The sequence below is a fragment of the Scleropages formosus genome, chromosome 5 (assembly GCF_900964775.1).
Source record: "Scleropages formosus chromosome 5, fSclFor1.1, whole genome shotgun sequence".
NCBI lineage: Eukaryota > Metazoa > Chordata > Actinopteri > Osteoglossiformes > Osteoglossidae > Scleropages > Scleropages formosus.
In genome coordinates this window covers 9600821-9624094 of record NC_041810.1, presented here as the reverse complement: position 1 = coordinate 9624094, position 23274 = coordinate 9600821, and the positions used below count along the sequence as shown (strand labels likewise).

At 48.1% G+C, this 23274-nt stretch overlaps 1 protein-coding gene across 2 annotated transcripts; it reads left to right on the top strand.

The window, feature by feature from the left end:
* Positions 1–205: 205 nt before the first annotated feature.
* Positions 206–22929, top strand: LOC108942539 (leucine-rich repeats and immunoglobulin-like domains protein 3). 2 transcript variants are annotated; one of them, XM_029252210.1, is made up of 19 exons: positions 206–637; positions 4403–4474; positions 4576–4650; positions 11478–11612; positions 11735–11878; positions 11971–12114; positions 12876–13019; positions 15074–15217; positions 16506–16586; positions 16784–16855; positions 17559–17630; positions 17741–17904; positions 18685–19005; positions 19098–19379; positions 19906–20355; positions 21102–21260; positions 21383–21523; positions 21785–21958; positions 22293–22929. In XM_029252210.1, exons 1-19 carry the CDS (start codon positions 429–431, stop codon positions 22541–22543), a joined length of 3234 nt encoding a protein of 1077 aa, XP_029108043.1. In that variant the 5' UTR covers positions 206–428; the 3' UTR covers positions 22544–22929. The 2 variants fall into 2 exon arrangements, with proteins under 2 accessions (XP_029108043.1, XP_029108044.1); XM_029252211.1 differs by lacking the exon at positions 21102–21260.
* The last annotated feature ends 345 nt before the right edge of the window (positions 22930–23274 follow it).

Genomic DNA, 23274 nt, shown 5'->3' with positions numbered 1-23274 from the left:
TACCTCCATGTATTCACCACCCTATATGCAAATCGCGCAAGTAAAACACGTGCCATAGCAGAACTGATTGCACCGTACTGTCCTGGTAAACGGCTTCGTCTGGAGAACTACAATTCCCAGAAGCCTCCAGGCAGCGCCTCAGTCATTCGCTGGTCTCGGCGATCCAATGGGAAGTGCGGGAACGCGCAGCCAGACCTGTAGCTGCCGCCGAAGCCGCAGGGAGACGCAGTTCCGTGGAAAGTTTTCGGAGTCATGGAAGCGAGTGGAGTCCGCTGCCCACTGTCCCGCGGACTAACTGCGATTCGGGGATAAAACACAAGTTACAAACAGCTGGACGTGTTTGGCGCGGTTGGATGCTCGTTCCGAACGTGGTGTTTTAGAGTGGAAAAGAGGAGCGCGTTCCCGACCCGAGTCTCTCCGACTCCGAGATGTGCGCGCTACTGCCGCCGCCACCGCCGCCGCTGCTGCTCTTCTTCTTCTTCTTCTCGCTGCTGTGGGCGCTCCCGATCGCTGCGGGACGCACCGGGGACGGGGGCGCGTGTCTCTCTGCCTGCACGTGCGCCGGGGACCTGCTGGACTGCAGCGCGCTCAGGTGGAAGAGGGTGCGAGGAGAGATCCCCGCGTGGGTCGCCCATCTGTGAGTAGTAATAATAATAATGATAATAATAATAAAAACTCTTAGCGCCTTTGAGTTTGATTGAAGCACCTTTCTCGCTCGCTGTCCTCCTGTCTTTTTTTCTCTCCTCTCGGTTACACTGAACTTTTTTTAACTTTATTTTTCTTTTAAATTTTACTCGCAAACAAACGTGTCTGTGTGTTGAACATAAGGGTTGTCAAGTCGAAGGTTTGCCGGATTTGCCTGCGTGTGTGATCATTAGTGATCAGGATGATGATGTTCAGTTCAGAAGAATTCAGACGATTTTTTTTTTTCTTCATTTTTATTCTTCTCTTACATTCGAGCTCCGAATTTTGCTGCTGCTGTTCTTCTTCTTTATTAAATTGCGATGTCTGACCTGCTCCGACTAGTTGTTTGTACACGTTACGTTATGGTAATTAGTATCTAGATGTGTGTTTATTGTTTACTAAACACCGCTGCGTTCGGAGCTGCTTGTTGTTCGTAGTTGAAGGGGTTGGCGTCGGGGCCGCGCCGCTAGGATCGGGAACGCGCGTCTCCGCCATGTGCGGGGGGTCCGAACCCGGGGACAGAGCGTCACTGCTCAGGACCTGTGCTTTTTATTTCATTCTTTGTTTTTTCTTTTCTCCAAAGAGACGTACACGATTTACCTGTTTTTACCCTACCTGTTTCCCTGGTAATTTTTACTAGACTCCTTTAGTATAGCTCCTAGGTGAATCATGGTAAGTTACCCAGTTTTTAGACCTGACTGTTGTGTTGCCAGCTGCCCTCGGCACTTCTTAGGTTTTACTTTTATTATGTAGATTACCCTCATAATATACATTTTTTCGGCCCAGAATTAGTGCCAGATACTGAGTGACACTTTTCTGTTAAGTAAAAGTGAATATTGTACATCTTAATGTTGCCAGTAGTTGGGGATATTAAAAAGACTAATTTGTAACAAGTAACTTGAGCTTTTTTATTTTTTTTTTTTTAAATTATCCGTTTTACTCAAGTACATTTTGGGGCAGTACTTTTTTTTTTACTTAAATATGAGTACTTTGAGTACTGTGTTTACCCACCTTTGTCAGCTAATTAACTTTTATTAAAAGAAAAAAATAAACTTAATGTGAAGTTAAAGACTGCTTTCTCAGGTTGTTTCCATTCAGCTCCACTTTGTTGTAATTGACATAATGAATATACCGCCGCACAGTTACAGGGAGACACCGAAGTGCTGGCTGTGTGTTCGGTGACACACTTTGTGCAGGGGATAATAATGTCAAAGCCTTTTTATTTAGGATTATTATTTCCTCCTGCATTATTATTGTTCTTCAGTCCCTAGTGGCTTTTGGTCGACGATCACAATGCACTTTATCAGATTAAATAAAGCTGCATATAGACTGACTAAGGGGGGGGAAGGAAATGAGAGCAGATCCAGAACCAGGTCATCATAGTGTGTGAGCTGTCATGGCGCAGTAAGTGAACTTTATAGCGCGCCATCGGTTTCGCCAAAGGCTGTAAACGGCTGTGATTTCTCTCCCGCTCTCGTGTTCGTGCTGTAAGAGTGGGTCTGAGCTCTTGTGCCGCGCGGAACGCGGCCGAGCCTCGGCCCCAGCGGCCCCTCGCAAATTTTCCACACCGAACATCTTGCACTCCAACATGGTAATTTATGAGCTGCTCTCCAGCATGTCCTGAACCCCTAACCGCTCTCAGGCTTTGTTTTCCAGCTTCCCCCCTCCCTCCTCATTTCTGCTGAATCCGCAGCTGCGGCGCTCCTCATGGAACTGATTAAGGAGACGTCGCTGGATTTGCATCTGAAACTTTGGAGCCTCCAGTTTCCTAGTGCCAGGAAAAATGGAGATGATAATTGGGTCTGGAAAGGAGGTCCACTTTTGCTCCTTAGAAGGAGGAGGAGGAGGAGGAAGCAGGAGCCTGAGGCTGTTTGGCAGAACCCCCCCATCCTTTCTGCACTAAACTGGAGGGAGGACATGAGGGGCTCTACGAGAGGAGATGGCACATAGCCTGCGATGTGGAGTGTCACACAGGGGGCTGCGCTGCCCCATCCTGCTCCTGTCACATATCCACGAGGAAGACGTGATGCGTTGAAGGATGGATGTATGGATAGATAGCTGATGTGTAGATGGACAGAAAAAAGCTTGATTGATAGAGAAGGAATTATTTTGCAATGCTACAGCAGCTCATATAAGACACAGGAACACCGCTGGAATAAATAAATAGTGCAGAAACAGACACTGTGTGCACATTAGTAAAAAAGGTAAAACGTAGTAGTGCCAGCTGAGAAGCGCAGTAACGGTAAGAGGTCAGTACCCCCCGATGAAGAGAGAACTCCTTACAGAGACTAATGACAACTGGCAGGAATAAGATCAGGTGCATGAGCACATGTGGGCCATTGTGCCACTTAATGATTATTATTATTATTATTATAATTATTATTGTATGCCATAAGGAGGGTGAGAGTAATTGTCTTTGGATATGCTGCTGTACTCCACAGAGGGTGCAAAGTGTGGTGCAGGCAGGTGCCAGTGTATTATCACACACCTCTGCAAGCTGCTGACTTTTCACATTAGAATGTGGGGGGGAATCACGCCGGCTGTTTGATATCCATGGGCTTGTTCAGTCTTGAACCCTTTTGTCAGTGCTGCCTTGGATCACAAATCTGAGCCTGTTTGGTCATGACGGAGGTGAGGAATGAATCAAAGCCTCACACTTTTTTCAGCTGTGACTTTCTTTTTTTTTTTTTCCCCTAAACTTTTTTTCCAGATGGAACATGTGATCTTAAGCCATGCCCTCCTCTTGGGCTCAAACGGTTTTGGAGCCGAGTGGAAAAGCAATGCGCTCCGTGTACCGTAGTTCTGCGCGCACGCCTGTGACATGCCTCGAGGCATGAGAAAACAGCCCCTGGTTTCAATTATCTGGTCAAAAACAGCAACAGTGAGAGCGACGGGCCTTTAAACGCACTTTACCGGTGTAGTGGCGCTAGCGTCGCGGTTTGGGAAAACACACCTGCCGTTGTACCCTAGAGCGGGGGCTTGTTCCGAAGGGCTCGGCGTGCGGCGGGATCGCGCCTCGCTGCCGCGCTCTCAATAGACGCCCTGTTGTTTTCTCCTGCCTCCCTGATAGACTCCAGATGGGCGCCTGGCTCCTGCGTGCCGATGGAGCGCGGCAGCCTCGCTCCCTCCACCACTTTGTAGTCGGGGGGCGCTGGTGCCGCCAAGCCGTGCCTTTCCAGTAACTTATCTGCCAGCCCGTTTGGCTACAGGTCTCGCAGCTCCACACTCTTCTCGTTTTTGGCCTGTGCTTTTTTTTTTTTTTTTTTTAAAATAAAACCAATGTTATTTATTGTAAGTTACCAATGATCTTACGTTGGCATTTACTCCTTTAGCTGACACTGAAAGCAGTGTAAAAAAAGAGCATTTCGCCAACATATGAAAAGCTTTAGACACAGACACGTGATTTTCCGAGTACAGTCACTTAGTCCGGTGTCACTGTTTTTGCGGGTGAAGGTGACAGATGGCGTGATGGATGTTTATGGAGCTGTCGGGAGACCAGGAGAGAAGTGGCTCTGAAATAGATGGGTTTGAGACCTTTCAATGTTGGGATTCAGCAGCTCTGAGGGGCAGGAGGAGCTCATTCGTAGTCACAAAACAATGTTTGCGATGTTGAACATTTGAATCTCTTATTTAGCACTTTCCCTTCCAAATTTTCTACATTAAAGGGATTAATATGCGTAATATGTAATTAAATATACCGTATATATTTCATTTACAGAGATTTGAGCCGTAATAAGTTGCAGCTGATTGATGCCATCGTGTTTGCCAAGTTGCGCCACCTCAATGAATTGTAAGTATACATTTAACCATAAACTCGCTCCTAAGTACACAACAACATTTGGATGCTCTAAGCCAAACTCTAAGCTATATGATGCGTTCTGTGTCTCATAGGAAATTAAATAACAACGAACTGGATTCAGTGCCAGACCTGGGACTTTGTTCATCAAACATCACAGTTCTTAACTTGTAAGTAATGTTTTCTTTCTTTGTGCCAGTTTTGTGTGAAATTCTTCAAATGTGTTTGCACAAGATAATAAGATAAAAAATAGTGGAAGTGACATTTAAGTTTGAGTATTATAGGTAATACGCTGAACATTTCATACTGAGCTTATTGTTACCTTCAGGAAGAACTGAGCTTTTTTCTTTGAACAAAAAGTATTGTCCTTATATTTATAGGATCAAAGGTGCTCACCATATATTTGGTAGTTTCCTGGTGCATTATTCTGCTTAAATGCATTTAAACTTCTTAAACCTCAGCGCTGAAGAGCACTTTTTTGGACTTGACTTTCAAGTTTAATCTAAAGGACTTTAGCTCTCCAAATATTTATTTTGAGCGCGAGGTTGCAATTGTCAGGACGGACGGCCAATCTCAGCCTCCCATTCTATATAGAAAAAGTTAATTAATACTAGTTTTGCTTAAACGTATGAGCTAGAAACAGTTTAGTATTTACAAGTTGTGACATGAAAAAACACAGCTGTGTTTGTGCTTGAATGTGCAACTGTAGCAGCAGTTTGTTCAGTCCCGCACACGAGATAACGTTTAAATTTTGTCGAAGTGTATTAAGGTGAATGCACTTATTTTATTACGTTTCGTATAAAACGTATATAAATCTGACTATAAGTCAGGGATATATTACAGTGGCTCCAGTATGTCTGGCTATGAAACTCACAATGTAAAAACTTGGAAGAACGTTTTCTAGTTCTAGTTTTGTGGCGACATTGGACCCTTCCAAGTCAGACTCTTTTCACGACTGGGTGCAGTAGTAGTCATTACGTTGATTATGATTTTATTTTATGAATGTGTCAATTTGTGTTATCTTTAGCTTTATCTCCATGGTAACCAGATGTTGAATATGTAGTCCCTTCCTTTGACCGTGGAGAGATCTAGCTGTAGAGGTTGGGGTTAATTTGAATGCTACCATTACCTTAAGTCTTTCTAAAGAAGTTATTCCACGTGAATAACTATAATCAATACCAAAAGTTATTATACACTTTATAAAGCAAGCGATACCCTTGCGTTTCAACGCGTTAATGTTTTTGCGAGCTCGTATGGCTTGATTGGTTTATTCCTTAAGCTCCTCCTCCTCGTTTTGCTTTCTTCCGCTTGATTGGTTTGTTGGTCAAGCTCCTCCCGTTCTCGTTATTTCTTCGAAGAACCGTACGCGTGAAACATCGTCCTCTTTCGCCGTTATCGTCTGCGTGTCTTCTAGAACTTTGGCTAGCTGAATTCAAACGCTAAGTTGAAAATCACTGTACTTTTTTGGCAGAGCCAGCGTGTGTGGTATTTCCTTCTGGAAAAAGAACAGAGTTTTGCAAAACCATCGTATGAGTCCATTTTATGGTGTGGCGCCTTTAATCAAAACCAGGTCTCGCTTTGCTTAACAGGCTAGTACACTGAGCAACTTTGAGGAGTACGCACAATTTCAGAAGTAGTTCTTTATTACGCTGTCAGTTATTGGCACACGCCGACTAAACGCATGCGGATACGGTATATAGAATTAGTTCTACGTCTAACTTTATATGAAGTTATTCTAGCTTTGAGTTATGCGGTCCGTGAGCAGAAATAAATTTCAGTCAAAAACAATGAGGTACTATAGCAAAAGGGAATTTGTTCAAAATGTGTACCTTAGTGAATAATGTTTGTGCTAATATGAGGGAACCCCCCCCCCCCAACCCCCCTCTGATGGGTTCCAAGGCCAGACTTTATTTTCTTAAATTTGTAATTATACCTGGGATCGCTGGGCAAATTGCAGAGAGCAGAAAAGGCAGGAAAACATACTTTCCTCCCCTCCCCCTTACTGGGAACCTTGAATAGTTAAAGCCCATAAATTCCTGGGAAATTGTTCAATTAATTAAAATGATCGGGAGGCAATGAGTACCAGCTGGAGGCTTTCGGCCGTTTGTTTTTCCTCAGCTCAGGAGTCGCGGGCGCTGCCGCTCTGTCTGCCGGCCTGTTTAAACAAGGCCGAGGTGGCATTCGATCCCTCGCTCTGCTCCCCCCCTTCGCCTCGCACGGGGAGAAGGGAAGGGGGGGGAGCTGGAGTGCGGAGAAATGGAAAAATTTCAGACGGTTCAAGATGTTGGAGGGGTTTAGGCAGGCTCCATTGTTGTTGTCGATTTATTAATTTCTAGCAGAGCGGGAAGCTTACCGCATCGCACAAATATGCAGAAATTGAGTTGGCTTTGAGGGGCTCATCATTCTCGGTGTCGAGTCTCTGCGCAGCCCTGTTATTCGTAAACGGCCCACGCCGCTCGTGTTGGAATTCTGTTCGGCATAAACTGCTTCCAAATGTGATTGCAAATCCAAACCGTCCTTTGCATCACACTGGCCCGTTTTTAAAATTCCTCTGCAAAAGCACAAAAAAAGTTGAGAAAAAGTTGATTTTTTTTTTTTGTTCGCGGAGTCCACCATAAATCATGCAGTCTGTTTTCATCCATGTTTAATGTGATTCTGGGATAAATTGTTATTGGGTTATTTTTGTAAATGGGTTAAATTAGTTTCCATGGTGACTTAATTCGCAGGGATCACGGTGGGATCCCAAATTAATCCGTAATGGTCTGGAATAACTTTATCTGGAAGAATATTGCTTGAGTAAATGTGAGGCATGCGGGCAGAAACTGGCCTGGACGAGCTGGACACATAGAGATCAGCACCATATTGTCACAGGTTTTGACTGCACTGCTTCGTATCGTCTGCAGAATGCCAGTTACTGGACCGATGTGCTAAAGGTGGCCGAATAGTGTTGCGATGTGTTACACTGTACACTGGATGTTTGTGTTGTGAACACTTGAATCAGGAACCTTTGAAGGTGTAAACATTATTTTTTCTTCTTTTATTTTTAATTGTACTCTATTTAAAAAAAAAAAAATGTCGTGGGACAAAAGCCACCTGCATTTCCATGTCCAGCCATTAGTGGGCAGTAAAACGCACTGAGACGAGGACTGTTGCAGTGCATTAATTGGACTACTTCTGCAGTAGTTACAGGGTCTGATGTTCCTGAGCGTCAGTGATTAATAATCGTAATAGAAGAGGGAATTACACATTTATGGGATGAATTGGCAACAGTCGGCATTTAGTGTGCGTTTATAACAAGTTTTCCTCTTTTTTTTTTTTTTTTTTTTTTTAGTCAAAGTTTTATTGGAGGTTTTTTACGGAACCTAACCTTTGAATACTTTGTCTTATATTTACATTTTATATTTATTTAGCAGACTAATAATTTATTCTGCTAAATAAATGTTAAATAAAATACTATGTATATGTACGTATATATACTACTAATATAATATAGTATACAGTATATGCTGTAGTAAATATAGTATATATGTATATACCACTAATATATACTAATATACTATGTTAAATAATATACAAATTCTTATAAATTTCTCGGGAATGTAACAAAGTGGTTGGATTTGCAAACAGATTGAGTTATGAACACGGTTCTGGTGCCATTTGAGTACTTTAGAGTACAGAGCTCAGTTAATGCTCAGTAAAATCAAACCCTTTAACAAAAAGGCATTGGTGCAAACTGCTGCAGATACCTGATGTTTTAAGTATTTCTTTGTCTTTTGTTGGCGTTGACTCTACGCTTTCAAAGAGCCGTCCTGAGACGTGCCGAGGAATGTGCCGCTCTGTGTGGTCTCTCTCGTTTCCCTTCCCCCGCTGTTTCCCCGTGTGACAGAAGGGGGCGCTTCTTGCGTTCCTGCCATCTGCACCAGGTGCGAAACTGCTGGGGGCACAAACGTCACAAGTTCCACGCTGCACCTCAGTTTTACCTCCCTCTCGGCTCTGCGGCACATGCGGGGCGCGGTATTTACATCGCATTCACGTTAATTCATTCAGCGGACGATTTTCTTCAAAGTGACGTACAGCTTCGAGTAAACAAAATGCATCGATACCGGTGAGACGTTAATGGACTTAGACACGCGATCCTTAAAGCACAGTCAACGTGTTCAAAACCACCATTTTTGCTGTTGCACATTACACTGCATCTAGAATTGATGGGAAATACAGGTGAAGGTGACAGATGGTGTGATGGAGATACTATACGGAGGAGACAAGGGGGGTCTGAAAGAAATAGGTTTGAGACCGATCTTGAATGCTACATAAAAATGCTGCAAGACAGGAAATAAATTTAACTATGTGTGAAAACTAATTTTAAATTATTTACAATAAATGTACCTTTTTCACAAAATGTGATCTTTGCATAGAGAATAGTTATCAGATGAATAGATAGTCATAGCATGTGGTGTTGGACCCATTTATGTAGCTGTCAGGAGATTAGAAGAGAATTTGGTCTGAAAGAGATGGTATGAGACGCTTCTGCGGTGCTGGGGGCGATTCAGCAGCTGCGAGGGACACCGGGAGCTCAGCTGACACCGTAGTGAGAGAGCGGCAGTGTTTGTTCTTCTCATGATGAGCCCCCCCCCCCCCCCCCCCCCCCCCCCCCACCCCCTTCCGCCACGCTTCGCGGCCCACCAGGTGCGTTTGTGGCAGGAAGCGGCTGGGTGTGCGGGGACCACGGCGAGCCCGCTCGCAGCTGAAGGGCCTGGGGCTTAGTTTCAGCCCCTCCCTCACTCCGCTCCACACATGCAGTGCCTTCTGGGAAAGTGGAAATTCCGGTTCGCCGCACGCCGTGACGGCTTGCGGGGGCGTGACCGCAAAGAGCCAGGGGGCACAGACAGACACCTGAGTTTCATCAGCGTCTCATACCTGGAAAAAACGAAGAAATGGGCCAGGAGGGACATGGCTCCGGCACCGCTGTCTGACCGCGGCTGGGCCTTGCAGCCACCGGGGAAAATGCACAAAATGTGTTGGAATACTGGAACTGCACCACATTTTTCATGGTGATGGGCCAGCTGCTCTCCGCCTACTGACGTCCCGATTTTTCGCTTCTGGGGTTGCCTGGCAGATAAAAAAAAAAAAGCCTGGCAGACAATAAAGGCCAGCAGATGGAGCAGTGGTTAAAGTTGTCAGTTTGCACTCCGTGGACCCAGATTCAAATCCTACCCCAGTACCAACGATCAAGGTAATTACACTCGATAGAGTAAAAATTACCCAGCTGTATAAATGAGTAAATTAGTCGACATAGGTTAACAGCCTAAGTCACTTTGGAGAAAATTGTCATATAATTGAACAAATTTAAGTGTCAAAGTGACTTATCCGAGTCCTCCACTGATGAGGCCAAAGCCAGAATCCCTGTTTTGTTGCCTTTCAGCAATTTTGCCATTTGACCATCTTTGGAGAAAGTTATGAATCCATATGGTAAATATGTAGATTGGTGCAGCTGGTCTACATTAACATGGAGAGTGCGTCAGTCGCCGTGCATCAGCATACACTGGCTCCTCGTGTTATGAACGTTTGAGTTACAAACATTCGAAGATACAAACATTTTCCAATTCATTCATTTCTTTCCAATTGCATTTTCTCCACTGTCCTGTTTTCTAAAATTTCTGACTTGGGCACTGACAGCCACCTGCGGTTCAGCATCCAGCTGTGCGTTAGCAGTAAAACTCACTCGGCGTAGGAGTGCGAGACCGCCTTCGTTCAGCTCTCTTCAACCGTGTTTCCGGCTCGTGCCTGGTGTTCCCGAGTGTCCGTGATCAGTTACGAGACGAGGAACGCAGCGCATGTTTATGGGGTGAATCGGTCACCAGTCATCATTGAATGAAGTGTTGTGGAGAGAACATGTTTTTATTTTCACTCATTTTAAACAAGTTGATTGCACTTTCAGGTCCCAGTTTTGTTGGTAGTTGAGGACCCGGAGTAAAAATAATAGCCCGACATGCAAACACAGGTTAACTGGCAATATGTATGGGAAAATTTTGCTGGCAAAATGTCATTTTGGGAAAAAAAAAAAAAAAAACAAACAAAAGAATGGGTGGTATGAGACAGAGGACTGATTCCCTGTTGATTTAAATTAATTACAGCCCTTGCATCTCAACTGCTATTTAAAGAGAGTCTTAATTATCAAGTACTTTTTAATTATTATTTTTTCTTCATTAAATTAGCTAGCGCTCAATTTGGACGGAATGTGAACATAACGTTTGCTTGAAGCTCTGTTAGGCAGAAGAAATAAGGGGGGCATTGATGGTTTTGGGGGCGGGGGTCGAAGCGCCCCTCCCGTCCCACAAAGGCGCACTGTACAGCTGTGTTTACGGCCAGCCGCCGCTGCGCTGCAATTTAGGAGGCGGGTGGCTCAGGAAATTGCCAGCTTTTGCTGCGGCTTGCTTTCACTGAGGGAACGGCATTCATCAGCCGACTAATTGGCACTCCTTAATACCTTGTTAGTAATTACCTGATAAACAAAATAACGTGGTAAAAACTGACGGCTACGTTGCCTGTTGACCAGTCAAGCGCCTTGGGCCGTTTTGAATTGTACTGCTTCCGTAAATCAGTGCAATATACATTTCTTAGAAGGTACTATGTACATTTAATCATTTGTCATGCTTTTCTCCAGAATGGCAAAGGACTGCGTGAAGAGCAGATTGAGAACTTCACGCTGTGTCCAATAAGTTCCGTTACAGGAGTAGCTGCAGATAGAATTGATAGGAAATAGACATGACGGTGAGAATGTTGTCACGGATCTTTATGGAGTAGTTAGGAGATCAAGGCAGAAGTGGGACTGAAAAGGATGGGTTTGGAACCCTTCTTGAACGTGGAGAGGGATTCAGCAGCTCTGAGGGGCAGGGGGCGCCCATTCAGTCGTATCGGGGCCAAACCTCGGCGCTTGTGGAGCTCTGATTTTGGACACGTGCGTCTGTTAATTAATGTGGTTGTGATGTGCTTTCAGAGCCAACAACAGGATATCGAAGGTGCTTCTGGAGCAGCTGCAGCCGTTTCAGTCGCTGGAGATCCTGGATCTGAGCAACAACAATGTGGCGGAGCTGAGGGCCACCTCCTTCCCTGCGCTGCCCCTCAAGTTCCTGTAAGTGCTCTCATTACCTTAACATTTTTATTATTACTGTTGTCATTATTAATAATGACATCACCTTTACATCCCCGTGTCCATCTCGTGTGCTGCACGTCTTTGCCGTTATTCCGCCGCAGGTTCATGAACAGCAACCGCATCTCCTCCCTGGAGCCGGGCTGCTTCAGCAACCTGTCCGCGACGCTGCAGGTGCTGAAGCTGAACCGGAACCGACTGTCCTCGATCCCAGCCAAGATCTTCCAGCTGCCCAACCTCCAGCACCTGTGAGCGACCGAGCCGTCGGGCGGCGCGGCGCGGCGCGGCGCGTGGGAGATGTGCGCTCGGCCTGCCGTTGCTGATCCGTGTGCATTTTCAGGGAGCTGAACCGGAACCGGGTGAAGCGGGTCGACGGCCTGGCCTTCCACGGGCTGCACTCGCTCAAGTCGCTCAAGATGCAGAGGAATGGCATCGGCAAGTTGATGGACGGCGCCTTCTGGGGCCTCAGCAACATGGAGACCCTGTATGTACCGCAGTACCAGCTCGCTCAGAGAGGAACCTGTACTATGTCTTTGTTTTCATTTATCTGACTCTTTTCTCCAAAGCTTCTATATAGAAGGGTAATTTTTACCGTATCGTGCCCTGGTAAGTATTTCGGTCGGGGTTCTACAGCACGATTCGGACCGAGGTCCTTCGAGACCAAAGGCGGGAGCTCTAAGGACTGATCCCCGCTACCTTTGCGGGGCACCACTGTATGTCTGTGTGGTTATACACCCATCGACACGTCGGGAAGTCGAACTGTACACCGTTATTAAACTCTCTCGTCAACGTTACGCTTCTTTTCTAGGAAAGAGCCTTTTTTTTCTTGCAGCCTCTGAACATGTCGCTTTTGAATTGACTCACATCAGAGGTTCTTAACCTGTGGCCCGTAGATGTCACTTCGCGGGCGGATCTCCAAAAGCCTGGGATGCTTCGAAAATTTCACCGTATAACCGAACAAAAGTTTAAAAGTATAGCAGAAACGTTGTTACTCTCTGTGCTATAATGCTCCGCGATCAGATTTCGGCGCAATAAGCCGAATGCAGATTTTTCCGCAAATTTATTTATGGTCATTTATCCAGGAGGGAGGTCCCTCGGCTTTCGGGAGACTCTTAAAGGGACCCTGGAAACGGTTAAGAACCTCTAGTCCAGATGACGGCGTGTAAATGAAACGTAATTGTGTCGAAAAACAGCTGCGCGTTCGGCTGACGTGTTGCGTGTCGGGCCCTGCCGTCGCCCTCGCAGGCAGCTGGAGCACAACAACCTGACGGAGGTGAGCAAAGGCTGGCTCTATGGGCTCCTCATGCTGCAGCAGCTGCAGCTGAGCCACAACGCCATCGCAAGGATCCGGCCCGACGCCTGGGAGTTCTGCCAGAAGCTCAGCGAGCTGTGAGTGCGCCACACACACACACACACACATACACACACACACACACACACACACACACACACACACACACAGAGTGCCTGCCTGCCTGCCAAAACACGGCCCCCTCGCCGTCTGTCTGGGGGCTTTTCATAACATGGTCTCCTAGGCGACAGCTTGCTTGGCAGCAACAACTTTTTTGTTGTTCGTAGCGGAGGCCTGAATGGGGCGTACCGTAGTATTTCGCTCCGCACACCCTGAAAACGAATCCGCAACACAAAGAGGGGAAAAAACGGCCGCGGCAGATTTATTTGTTGACTTATTTATTTTTGGAACATTTCGCTTTGATGCGTTCTGTCCGTGTGATTTGCATGACAAGCGGCCTCGATGGGAGTGGAAAATTTCGGCCGAGGGGACATGGTAAACATTACGGGGCAATAAAAAAGAATATTTATTCATTACCAGAAGGCCTCTGTTGCACGCATCCAGGATGCTTAGCAGACCGCTGTGCTGTGATGAGCAGATACTGGTGTGTGTGTGTGTGTGTGTGTGAGAGTGTGTGAGTGAGTGAGATCAACTGAAGTGCCAACACTTCTGTCTCAATAGACGCATCATCTAATGCAAAGGGACAGGTGACGAGACCTTTACATGTTTACACGTTTGACAGAGTGGAGGATATCAGATGGAACCAGTTGCATCACAGTATCTCTGAATGTTATAGCATTAAACTGGCTGCGAGGGTTAATTTTTCATTTACATAATGGAAAACTTGTTTTTCTGTGTAATCACACACACACACACTGGCTGAAACCGCTCATCCCATATGGGGTCGCGGCGAGCCGGAGCCTAACCCGGCAACACAGGACGTAAGGCTGGAGGGGGAGGGGACGCACCCAGGACGGGACGCCAGTCCGTCGCAAGGCACCCCAAGCATAACTCGAACCCCGGACCCACCAGAGAACAGGACCCGGCCAAACCCGCCGCACCACCGCACCCCCCGCTGTGTAATTAGTTACGGTAAAAATATTTTTTGACTGGAATGTTGTTTCCCTGTAATGTTTGCCAACTCCGCTTTCCAAACCATATCGATTTCTCACTTTTTATATCGACATTTGTATTTGACACTTTTCTCCAAAGTGTCTCACACCGTTAAACTCCGCATACAGTAGTACCCTTTATCTGCGGGGGATATGTACCAAGACCCCCAACGGATGCCTGAAAGCGCCGATAGTACCGAACCCTTATATATACTGTATTTTTTCCTATACAGAAGAAGAAGAAGAAAAAGCTAAGGACCAATGCCCAGGTCCTCATAAACATAGATTTTTTTTTTTTCTTTCTCCCGTAAAGCTTTTTATATAAAAAAGGGTTACTTGAACACAAGCACTGCGATACTGACAGTCGATCTGATAACCAAGATGCTACTAAGTGACTAACGGGCGGGTAGCGTATACAGCGTGGATATGCTGGACAAAGGGATGATTCATGTCCTGGGCGGAACGGTGCGAGATCTCGTCACACCACTGAGAACGGCGCGCAATTTAAAACTTATAAATCGTTAATTTCTGGAATATTCCATTTAATATTTTCGGACCGGTGGGTGCGGTGGCGCAGCGGGTTTGACCAGGTCCTGCTCTCTGGTGGGTCCTGCTCGGGGTGCCTTGCGGCGGACCGGCAACCTGTCCTGGGCGTGTCCCCTCCCCCTCCAGCCTTGCGTCCTGGGTTGCCGGGTTAGGCTCCGGTTTGCCGTGACCCCGCTCAGGACAAGCGGTTTCAGACTCTGTGTGTTTTCTGACCCCAGTTGACCGCAGGTAACTGAAAGTGAACCCGCCGATAAGGGGGGGGACTACTGTACTGATTTACCCATTTGTACAGCTGGGTAATATTTACTGTATCGCTTCAGGGTAAGTACCTTGATCAAGGGCACTACAGTAGGAGGTTGGGTTCAAACCCAGACAGCATGGTGACAGCTCATACCATTGTATTAAGTGCATATTAATGTCGAACCCTGGAAGAGTCTGAGCAATATGAGCAGTTTTTTGGTTCTGCACTCAGCCGCTCCTTATGCTGCCCGCAGTGACCTGGCGTCCAACCACTTGACTCGGCTCGAGGAGTCCAGTTTCTCTGGCCTCAGCGTTCTGGACAGACTGGACATCAGTGACAACCGTGTGAGCTTCATTGCCGACGGAGCCTTCCGGGGTCTCTCGCACCTGCAGACGCTGTGAGTCCGAAGCCCTGTCCCGCTCTTCCCGTAACGCGTGACACGCGTCACGTATACGGGAAAGTCTCGTGCACGTTGGTGTCGGGCGTCTTAATCAAACTTGAGTTCTGCGTTTCTCTCCTGCGAACATGTTTCGGCGCATTTAAAGCGGACACGCTAATGTTTGTGGGATTTTTAAATAAACGTGAAACGCGGTAGCGTGAGGCCGACTTGGAGGACCGCGTGCTTCCCGAAGCCGGAGTTTTCCCTCTTTAAGTGGAACCACATGTACGCCGTGCGTGAAGGTCACCGGGGGGCACGTGGGCGACCCCACCTCCAGCCAGCCGTGCGAAAGGGGGCTTTCTGTCCGGGTGGAATTCCACACAGCGTGGGAGGTCACCCGCTCTCCTTAATGCTTCGTCAGCATCATCGCCGTCTGTTTTACCCATGAATATTGTGCACGCAGCATCTTCAGCGTGTGGATACATCTGGTTGGATTTCTGTTTGTAACTAGATTTGATTGTAAATTCAGCCACTACGTCACAATCAGTTTAAGGGTATTGCCGATGTCCCTCGTTTTATTCACAAGTTGAGTACTTTCAAAAACTCCAGGTGACGCTATAATGAATTAAATTACCTGTGAGAATGTGATTTCATTTCCGTCAAGCACTCATTGTATGTTTTTATTGTCTTTTATTAACTGTGGCTGCTTTCAGCTTGCTTATTTGTACAGCGAATAAAACGTAAGAATAGTTATTTGCAGGGTAGGTTATTAATAAAATATGATGTAATACTTGAGTAGTTTTTAATTTTGTCCTTTATTAAAGAAAACTAATTTAAAATGATTTATGACAAAAATACCAAATTCCTGTTTAATGTTCATTTTTGAGCCACGTATCCCATAAATGAGTGCAATATTCATCATATTGTGTGTTATACTGGCAAGTAAAGGCTGGACATGGAAATGCAGGTGATGTTTGTTTCACCACAGATTTTTCTGAATAGATATACAGGAAAATGCAGTTTGAAATAAACAGGAGAATGTTTGTCATAAATTTCGAAACCGAAGCCTTTGCGATGCGAGTACGAAGTGTGTCCGGTGTGTTTTCTTTAAGCGAATCGGTGCGTGCTGCGATTGCGCGGGACTTGTGGGATAACGGTCCGTAGAAGCAGCACGGCCGCGGCTCCGTAAAGAGAGGGAGCCTCAAACGCGTCAAGCTTTCTCCCTTTACACGCACGCGCAGCCTAGGGACGAGCGTTATCGAATGTTCTCGTGCGGGTTTGAACGCGGCTGTGTTGCGTCCTTCAGGGATCTGAGAAACAACGACATATCGTGGACCATCGAGGACATGAACGGGCCCTTCTCGGCGCTGGACCACCTTCGCCAGTTGTGAGTTGCGCTGTTGTACAGTATTCCAGAGGCGGTGATTTGCGGACGTCCCCACGCTCCTTTCGTTTCAGACGGCCAAATGTTTGGGTTTTTCTGCCAGGGAGTTACGTAATCGTTTGTTGCGTCTTGAACGAGTCGCTGTAGCTTTTTGTTTTTCATTCTGTTTGCTCTTCCGATACTTGTGCTTCACATGCTAGGTTTCTTCAGGGAAATCAGATCCGGTCCATTACCAAGAAGTCGTTCTCAGGACTCGACACGCTCATGCACCTGTAAGTGGCATTTTGACGGTGGAAATGTGAGTTACCAGAATACAGACGTAGATCGGGAAACCACAAAGTTTCGATTCCTCTTAACCGCCTTTCTGCTGACGGTTTATCTCGTCGACTCCGCCGGGGAGTTGAATTTGGAGCGGATATTTCTATATTAGTCACTGCTCATCTGTGAGTCGCGACAACATGAAGGAGGTGGGATTCTGGGTGAAACGTTTGATTTCAATCTAAAGTTCGTCCGTCGTGCTTTGAAATGCATCTCGGGCCCTATTTTGATCACCCAAGAGCACTGGGTCCTCAACTTGCAAATGCAGTTGAGACCAGAATTCTGTTTGTAACTCAATTTGTTAGAAAGTCCGACCGTTATATTACAATATCACAGAGCTTCTGCTTTTACTAGTTTTTATGAACTTGAAACACATGCAACATTCATCAGCATCTGGCCACTTTCAGTTTGCTCTACCTGTACAACCAATAAAAATGTAATATAAGTATAGCTCGATGCATTCCCTGGGTAGGTTCTGTAAAAGTCTCGGATATAGCCAAACTAAATAAAATACGCTGTAAGACTTCCAGCGCTTTTGAAAATGCACCGTCCATAGATTTCTATTTAATGCTGCTTGGTGACTGGTTCGCGGTTGAATTTTGGTTCGGAAGTCGCGCTAACCGTCTCCACGGCAATTGTCCCTCCTCTGTTCCGCAGTGACTTGAGCAACAACGCCATCATGTCCATTCAGGTGAACGCCTTCTCGCAGATGAAGCAGCTGGAGGAGCTGTAAGTACAAGTTATCCCGTGGTACATACTGTGGTGTTTGTCCTCATTATGCCTGTGAAGCGTGGACTGACGTGACCCGAAACCCTACCCTCGTGGCCGCACCGGCGCAGGCATTTGAACACATCGAGCCTGCTGTGCGACTGCCAGCTGAAGTGGCTGCCGCCATGGGTGGCCGAGCGCCGCTTTGCGCCCTTCATCAATGCCAGCTGTGCCCATCCGCAAGTGCTCAAGGGGAGAAGCGTGTTCGCCGTGGACCTTGACGACTTTGTGTGTGGTGGGTTTCCCTGCTTGACACCATCATGGCGTGTGTGTGTGTGTGTGTGTGTGTGTTTTTTTTTTTTTATTAAATATACATGTATGGAAATTATTTGTGGAACAGAACAGCAAAAAAAAGTTAGTTCTCTTCAGCCTGCGCAACCCCAGACCATGTTGTATCAGTTGGGGGATGAAATCATGGCTCTCTTGGTGTGTCACCCGCAGGACAGGTGCACTTTACACCTTCCTGTCCCATCAGATTTTTCACTTTTTTTTTTTTTTTTTTTTTTTTTTTTTTCCTCTCCAATATTACCTCTGAATTTTTTTTCCTGTTTAAACATATTGGAAAGATGAATATGTTAGTCTACATTAAAAATGCCTTAATTACCAGGGAATCAAATGGACTATTGCGCACGGACAGTGTCTCCTTCTTCCCACCAGTAGACGGGTGTTTCGTTGACATGATGGATGCATAAAACACAACGTGCATACTGGGAGGGTATCCAAAAAATGCTGGCAACACAGAACACTGTAGAGTATCGGTTGTATACGCTAGCGACCAAGTCGTAGACTGGGAGATGCGAATCGCTGCCGCTGCCCAGCATCACCAGAGTGTATCGTACTGCTTGTCGCTTTCCCAGGAAAAAAAAGTACGGTTTCTACTGAATGTCTATCGCCAGCTCACCATCACGAAGTCGAACCATTGTAAATCCGGGACCACCTGCATATGTACATTTTTGCTTAAGGCTGATTGTTGATGGCCGAAATACCAAGTGCTTGGCTCAATGTTTGCACGCAGATGACTTCCCGAAGCCCCAGATCACGGTGCAACCCGAGACCCAGTCGGCCCTCAGAGGCTCCAACGTGACCTTCGTGTGTTCGGCGGCAAGCTCTAGTGACTCCCCAATGACCTTCGCCTGGAAGAAGGACAACGAGGGGCTGAGCGATGCCGAAGTCCACAACGAAGCGCACCTACGTGCGCGCGGTGCCGACGTCACCGAGTATACGACGGTGCTGCACCTGCGCCAAGTCGATTTTGCCAGCGAGGGAAAGTACCAGTGTGTGATCTCGAACCACTTTGGCTCCTCTTACTCTAACAAGGCCAAGCTCACAGTGAACAGTAAGTGCTACTGCCATCGTGTGTGTGCGTGTGTGCGGGCCGGGAGTGTGTGTCTGAAGCATGGCTCACACCCTTTGTGTGCGATCCTCCAGTGCTGCCCACGTTCACAAAGATGCCCATGGACCTGACGATTCGGGCCGGCGCCACGGCCCGGCTCGAGTGCGCCGCCACAGGGCATCCCGCCCCCCAGATCGCCTGGCAGAAGGACGGTGGCACGGACTTCCCGGCCGCTCGCGAGCGCCGCATGCACGTCATGCCCGAGGACGACGTCTTCTTCATCGTGGACGTGACCCCGGAGGATATCGGCGTGTACAGCTGCACGGCCCAGAATGTTGCCGGGGCCATATCGGCCAATGCCACGCTCACCGTCCTGGGTGAGGAGGGACTGCATCGAGATATAGTCTTTATTCCACCGCGTAGGGTATTGACATGGTACAGATGAGTTGCCTCCTTTATTAATTCATACATAATAAATAAGAGAAAACGCCGGACAATGCACAGCGTAAAATATTCCCATAACCATTTCCGTTAAACATCACAACACAAAGTAATAATGTAATGCAATATGTTGTGAGGTACAGATTGTTATTGATTTAATTGGCAAATGCATGAGAAATTGCTCGTTTACGCTTGACCTTTCGCAGGTGGTACACAGGGTAAGGAAAGTGTCGTGAGGCTCCTCCCCCTGGTTCTAGCGTTGCACGTCGGCATCTCAGCGATTCGCCTTTCTTTTTAAAATACGAACTGTCATCGTATGACATTAAGCATGTCGAACACGCTAATAAAACTGCCATTAAACCTCAGTACTCTGCTGAAACATCAAGATGAACAAGCACCTCTTTAAAAATAGGAGGCTGTGCTCGTTTCCCTGCGGTAACCGGTGCGTTTCGCGTTACTCAGAAACGCCGTCGTTCCTGCGGCCGCTGGTGGACCGGACGGTCGCTCGGGGGGAGACGGCCGTGCTGCAGTGCATCGCGGGCGGCAGCCCGCCCCCCAGGCTCAACTGGACCAAGGACGGCGGCCCGCTGCTGCTGACAGAGCGGCACTTCTTTGCTGCGGGCAACCAGCTGCTCATCATCGTGGACAGCGCGGAGGCCGACGCGGGGAAGTACACCTGCGAGATGTCGAACCCGCTGGGCACGGAGCGCGGGAACGTGCGCCTCGGCGTGCTGCCAGGCCCCAACTGCGAGTCGGGGCCAAACGGCGCAGCCGTCGAGGAGGACGGCTGGACCACGGTTGGCATCGTTATCATCGCCGTGGTGTGCTGTGTGGTGGGCACCTCGCTGGTCTGGGTGGTCATCATCTACCACACACGGCGGCGAAACGAGGACTGCAGCGTCACCAACACGGGTGAGGCTCCGGAAAGTACCAGAGTGCTTGTCTGGACAGTGCCTGTGATATTCAGCATGTCTCCGAGTAGGGCCACGGAGAAGTAAGTACAGCTGTGAATGTGAGCACCTGTTTTATTAATAGTCTATTTAAAGTACGAGCCCTTTATTGTATCGATTTTAAGTATATTATCAGGAATCAATAAAAAAAAATCTTATCTAGCTAGCTGCAAATGGTAAAAACTAGGTTTACTTAGCTATGAAGAAATTCTGAAAAGTTTGGAAAGTAATTTTCTTACCTAGTTATCTAGAAATGCTATAATAATAATAAAGTATCATCATCATCATCATCATCAATTACCTGCGTAGGTGGCTAGAAATTGTGCAAATTAAAAATAATCCTCATTTAGATAGGCAGTAAGAAATGCTGAAAATTAAAAGTAATGTTACCTGGATAGCTAGAAATGTGGTCAACAAAAATAATAGCTAGGATTTCTGAAAATTAGGAATATCGGCTACGTAGGTAGCTAGAAATGCTAAAAGTTAAAAGTAATCGGTTACTTTGATGTAATACAGTCTGTTGTCTTATGGAAGTTTGTGTTTTAAAAAAAAAAAAAAAAAAAAATTGCTGCCTTTTCGGAATCGACACGGTTTTTTCCTTCAATAAGAGAGACGAGACCGCTTTGTTCTACGTGTGAGACTTGGCATGACGGTCCCGTGTGGGGAAACGAGCCGCCAGCGTGACGCTCGTGCCGTTTGCGCCCGCAGATGAGACGAACCTGCCCGCGGACATCCCGAGCTACCTGTCCTCCCAGGGGACGCTGGCCGAGCGCCAGGACGCATACGTTCCCTCCGAGAACGGCAGCAGCCACCAGTTCATGGCCTCCTCCGTCGGCGGGTTTTACTCGACGCAGAAAGATATGAATGGTGCGCGCTCGACGAACGCTAATAAAGCGGCAGAAATGCGACCGGTTGCTTGCGGGAATGTCGATGCGGCGGAAGCGAGGACGAAGAGAGCGGAGCGTGTTAATCGTGACTTCTGCACGCAGGCTTGTGCCACCTGGACACCGGAAGCGAGGTGGACATGGAAGCCGCCATCGATCCCCTGCTCTACCACTACCAAGGAGCCTTCGGGTCTCTGCTGAGGAGAGGGAACGTGTACAGCGCCGACTCGTCGGAAGCCTTCCGAAGTAGGTGCTCCGCCGCCCCCTTTCCCGCTTCTTCCGACGGAAACGCGGCGCGCGATGGGCTCCAGGTTCCAGCCGCTCTGTAGATAGACTCTCGGGAGGAGAGCAGCGCCGTTGCTCTTCGTCGGGATCCTTCCTTTTGTCTGCGGTTGCGCGACTCTTCCCGTTTGTTCGAATTTCCCCGTCCGAGATGCGCGCGCAGGATTTACGATGGCCGAGTTCCTCCCGGATCGCTCACGCCGCGTTCCTCCCCGCGTCCCCCAGGCTGCGTGGCGGAGCCCGGGCCCGCGTGCCTCGACTCGTACGGCGGCAGCCTGACCCACCCCAGGAAAGAGGGCCACCGTCCCCGGCGGAGCTCGCTGCAGGGCCCGGCGGAACTTCGCAGCTGCGAAGGGTGTCCCGCGGATGCGGACTGCCCGCCAGGGACCGCTTTCATGGGTGAGCTGGAACGCGAACGCCTGTCCTCGCTGCCCTAATTGAAGGGTTCGCCGGCGGCTCGGGCACGGCCCTCGCCGTGACGTCAGCCGCGGCTCGCGCGCCCGGCGCGGCGTGAGGTCAGAGCTCGGGAGGAGTCCCGCGGATGTTATTGTTATCCAGATTTGTTTTTGATTGACTCTCTGCGGCTCGACCCCCTCGGGCTCCTGTTCGGTCAGACCGCGAAAACACAGCTTTCATTTCGGCATGTTTAGGAAGATCAGAGGTTCCGGACACTGCCTGCGGTTGCCTTTTACATTTGTTTTTTTCTTTCCTTTTCCCTCCTCGTTTTTCCCAGGGACTTTTGGGAAAGCGGCTTGGCGGCCCCAGGCCGACGCTTACCCGGCTCCGGGCCCGGCCGGTGCGCTCAGAGCCGTGACGCTGCTGGAGAACCCGTACACGGCGGTGGACGCCGACTCGGAGCACGAGGGCGACGGCGTCCGCTCTTTGGCGCGGGACTCCGAGGCGGAGCTCGGCTGCGACGTATACGAGCAGCCGTTCGACGGCGAGAGGACAGGCGCGTATCGCTGCGGCGCCGTGAGCACGTAGCGGCCCTGCGGCCCTGCGGCCGAGTCTCCTCCGGCAGAGGAGCGCAAACTACCTCAGTACTGGACACGCTTGGCTGTGCAACGTTTGAATGTAAGGGAAACGTGGGACTCGGAAGGAACGCGGAATAGCGCCGGGAACGTGAAACTATTCTCGACGTCGATTGTAAGGACGGGCGGCGAATTCGGAGGAAGAAGATGCTAAATGTACATTTTTATACAAAAGTATATTTTGTAAATTAATAGTGTAAATAGAATCTATTATTTTTTGCTTTCTTCCCCCAAATATGCATTTTAATGGAATTATGTTTTCACTCTTAAGCTTTTCATACGTTATGCACCCTTTGCACATAAGTAAATGCAATAAAAGTACATGTCCATGTGCTGCTGCTTTATATGAAATTGCCGTGACTTTTATTACTGTATATTCTTGGATGCACGCATGGAAAGGTCTTTGTGGAGCGCCTGGCCGCCGGCCGTCGGCCGTAGGTGCTGCGTTCCCCCCCATCCGCGGGCCCAGGCACACAGCGGGCCACCTACGACAAGGTGTGTGTGCCAGTGACCCCCCACGTTGCCGCCGCGGGGAGGGGCCGGGGGGCCTTGAGCTCCTGCAGCCTGGGGTTTGGCCTTTAGTCCTGTGGCTGCCAGTCCAAACACAGGGGCCTGGTTGCTCTGAGGAGGAGGAAGAGGTGGTACTAGCGCTCAGCTGGCCCACACCACCTCCTGGACCCTGAC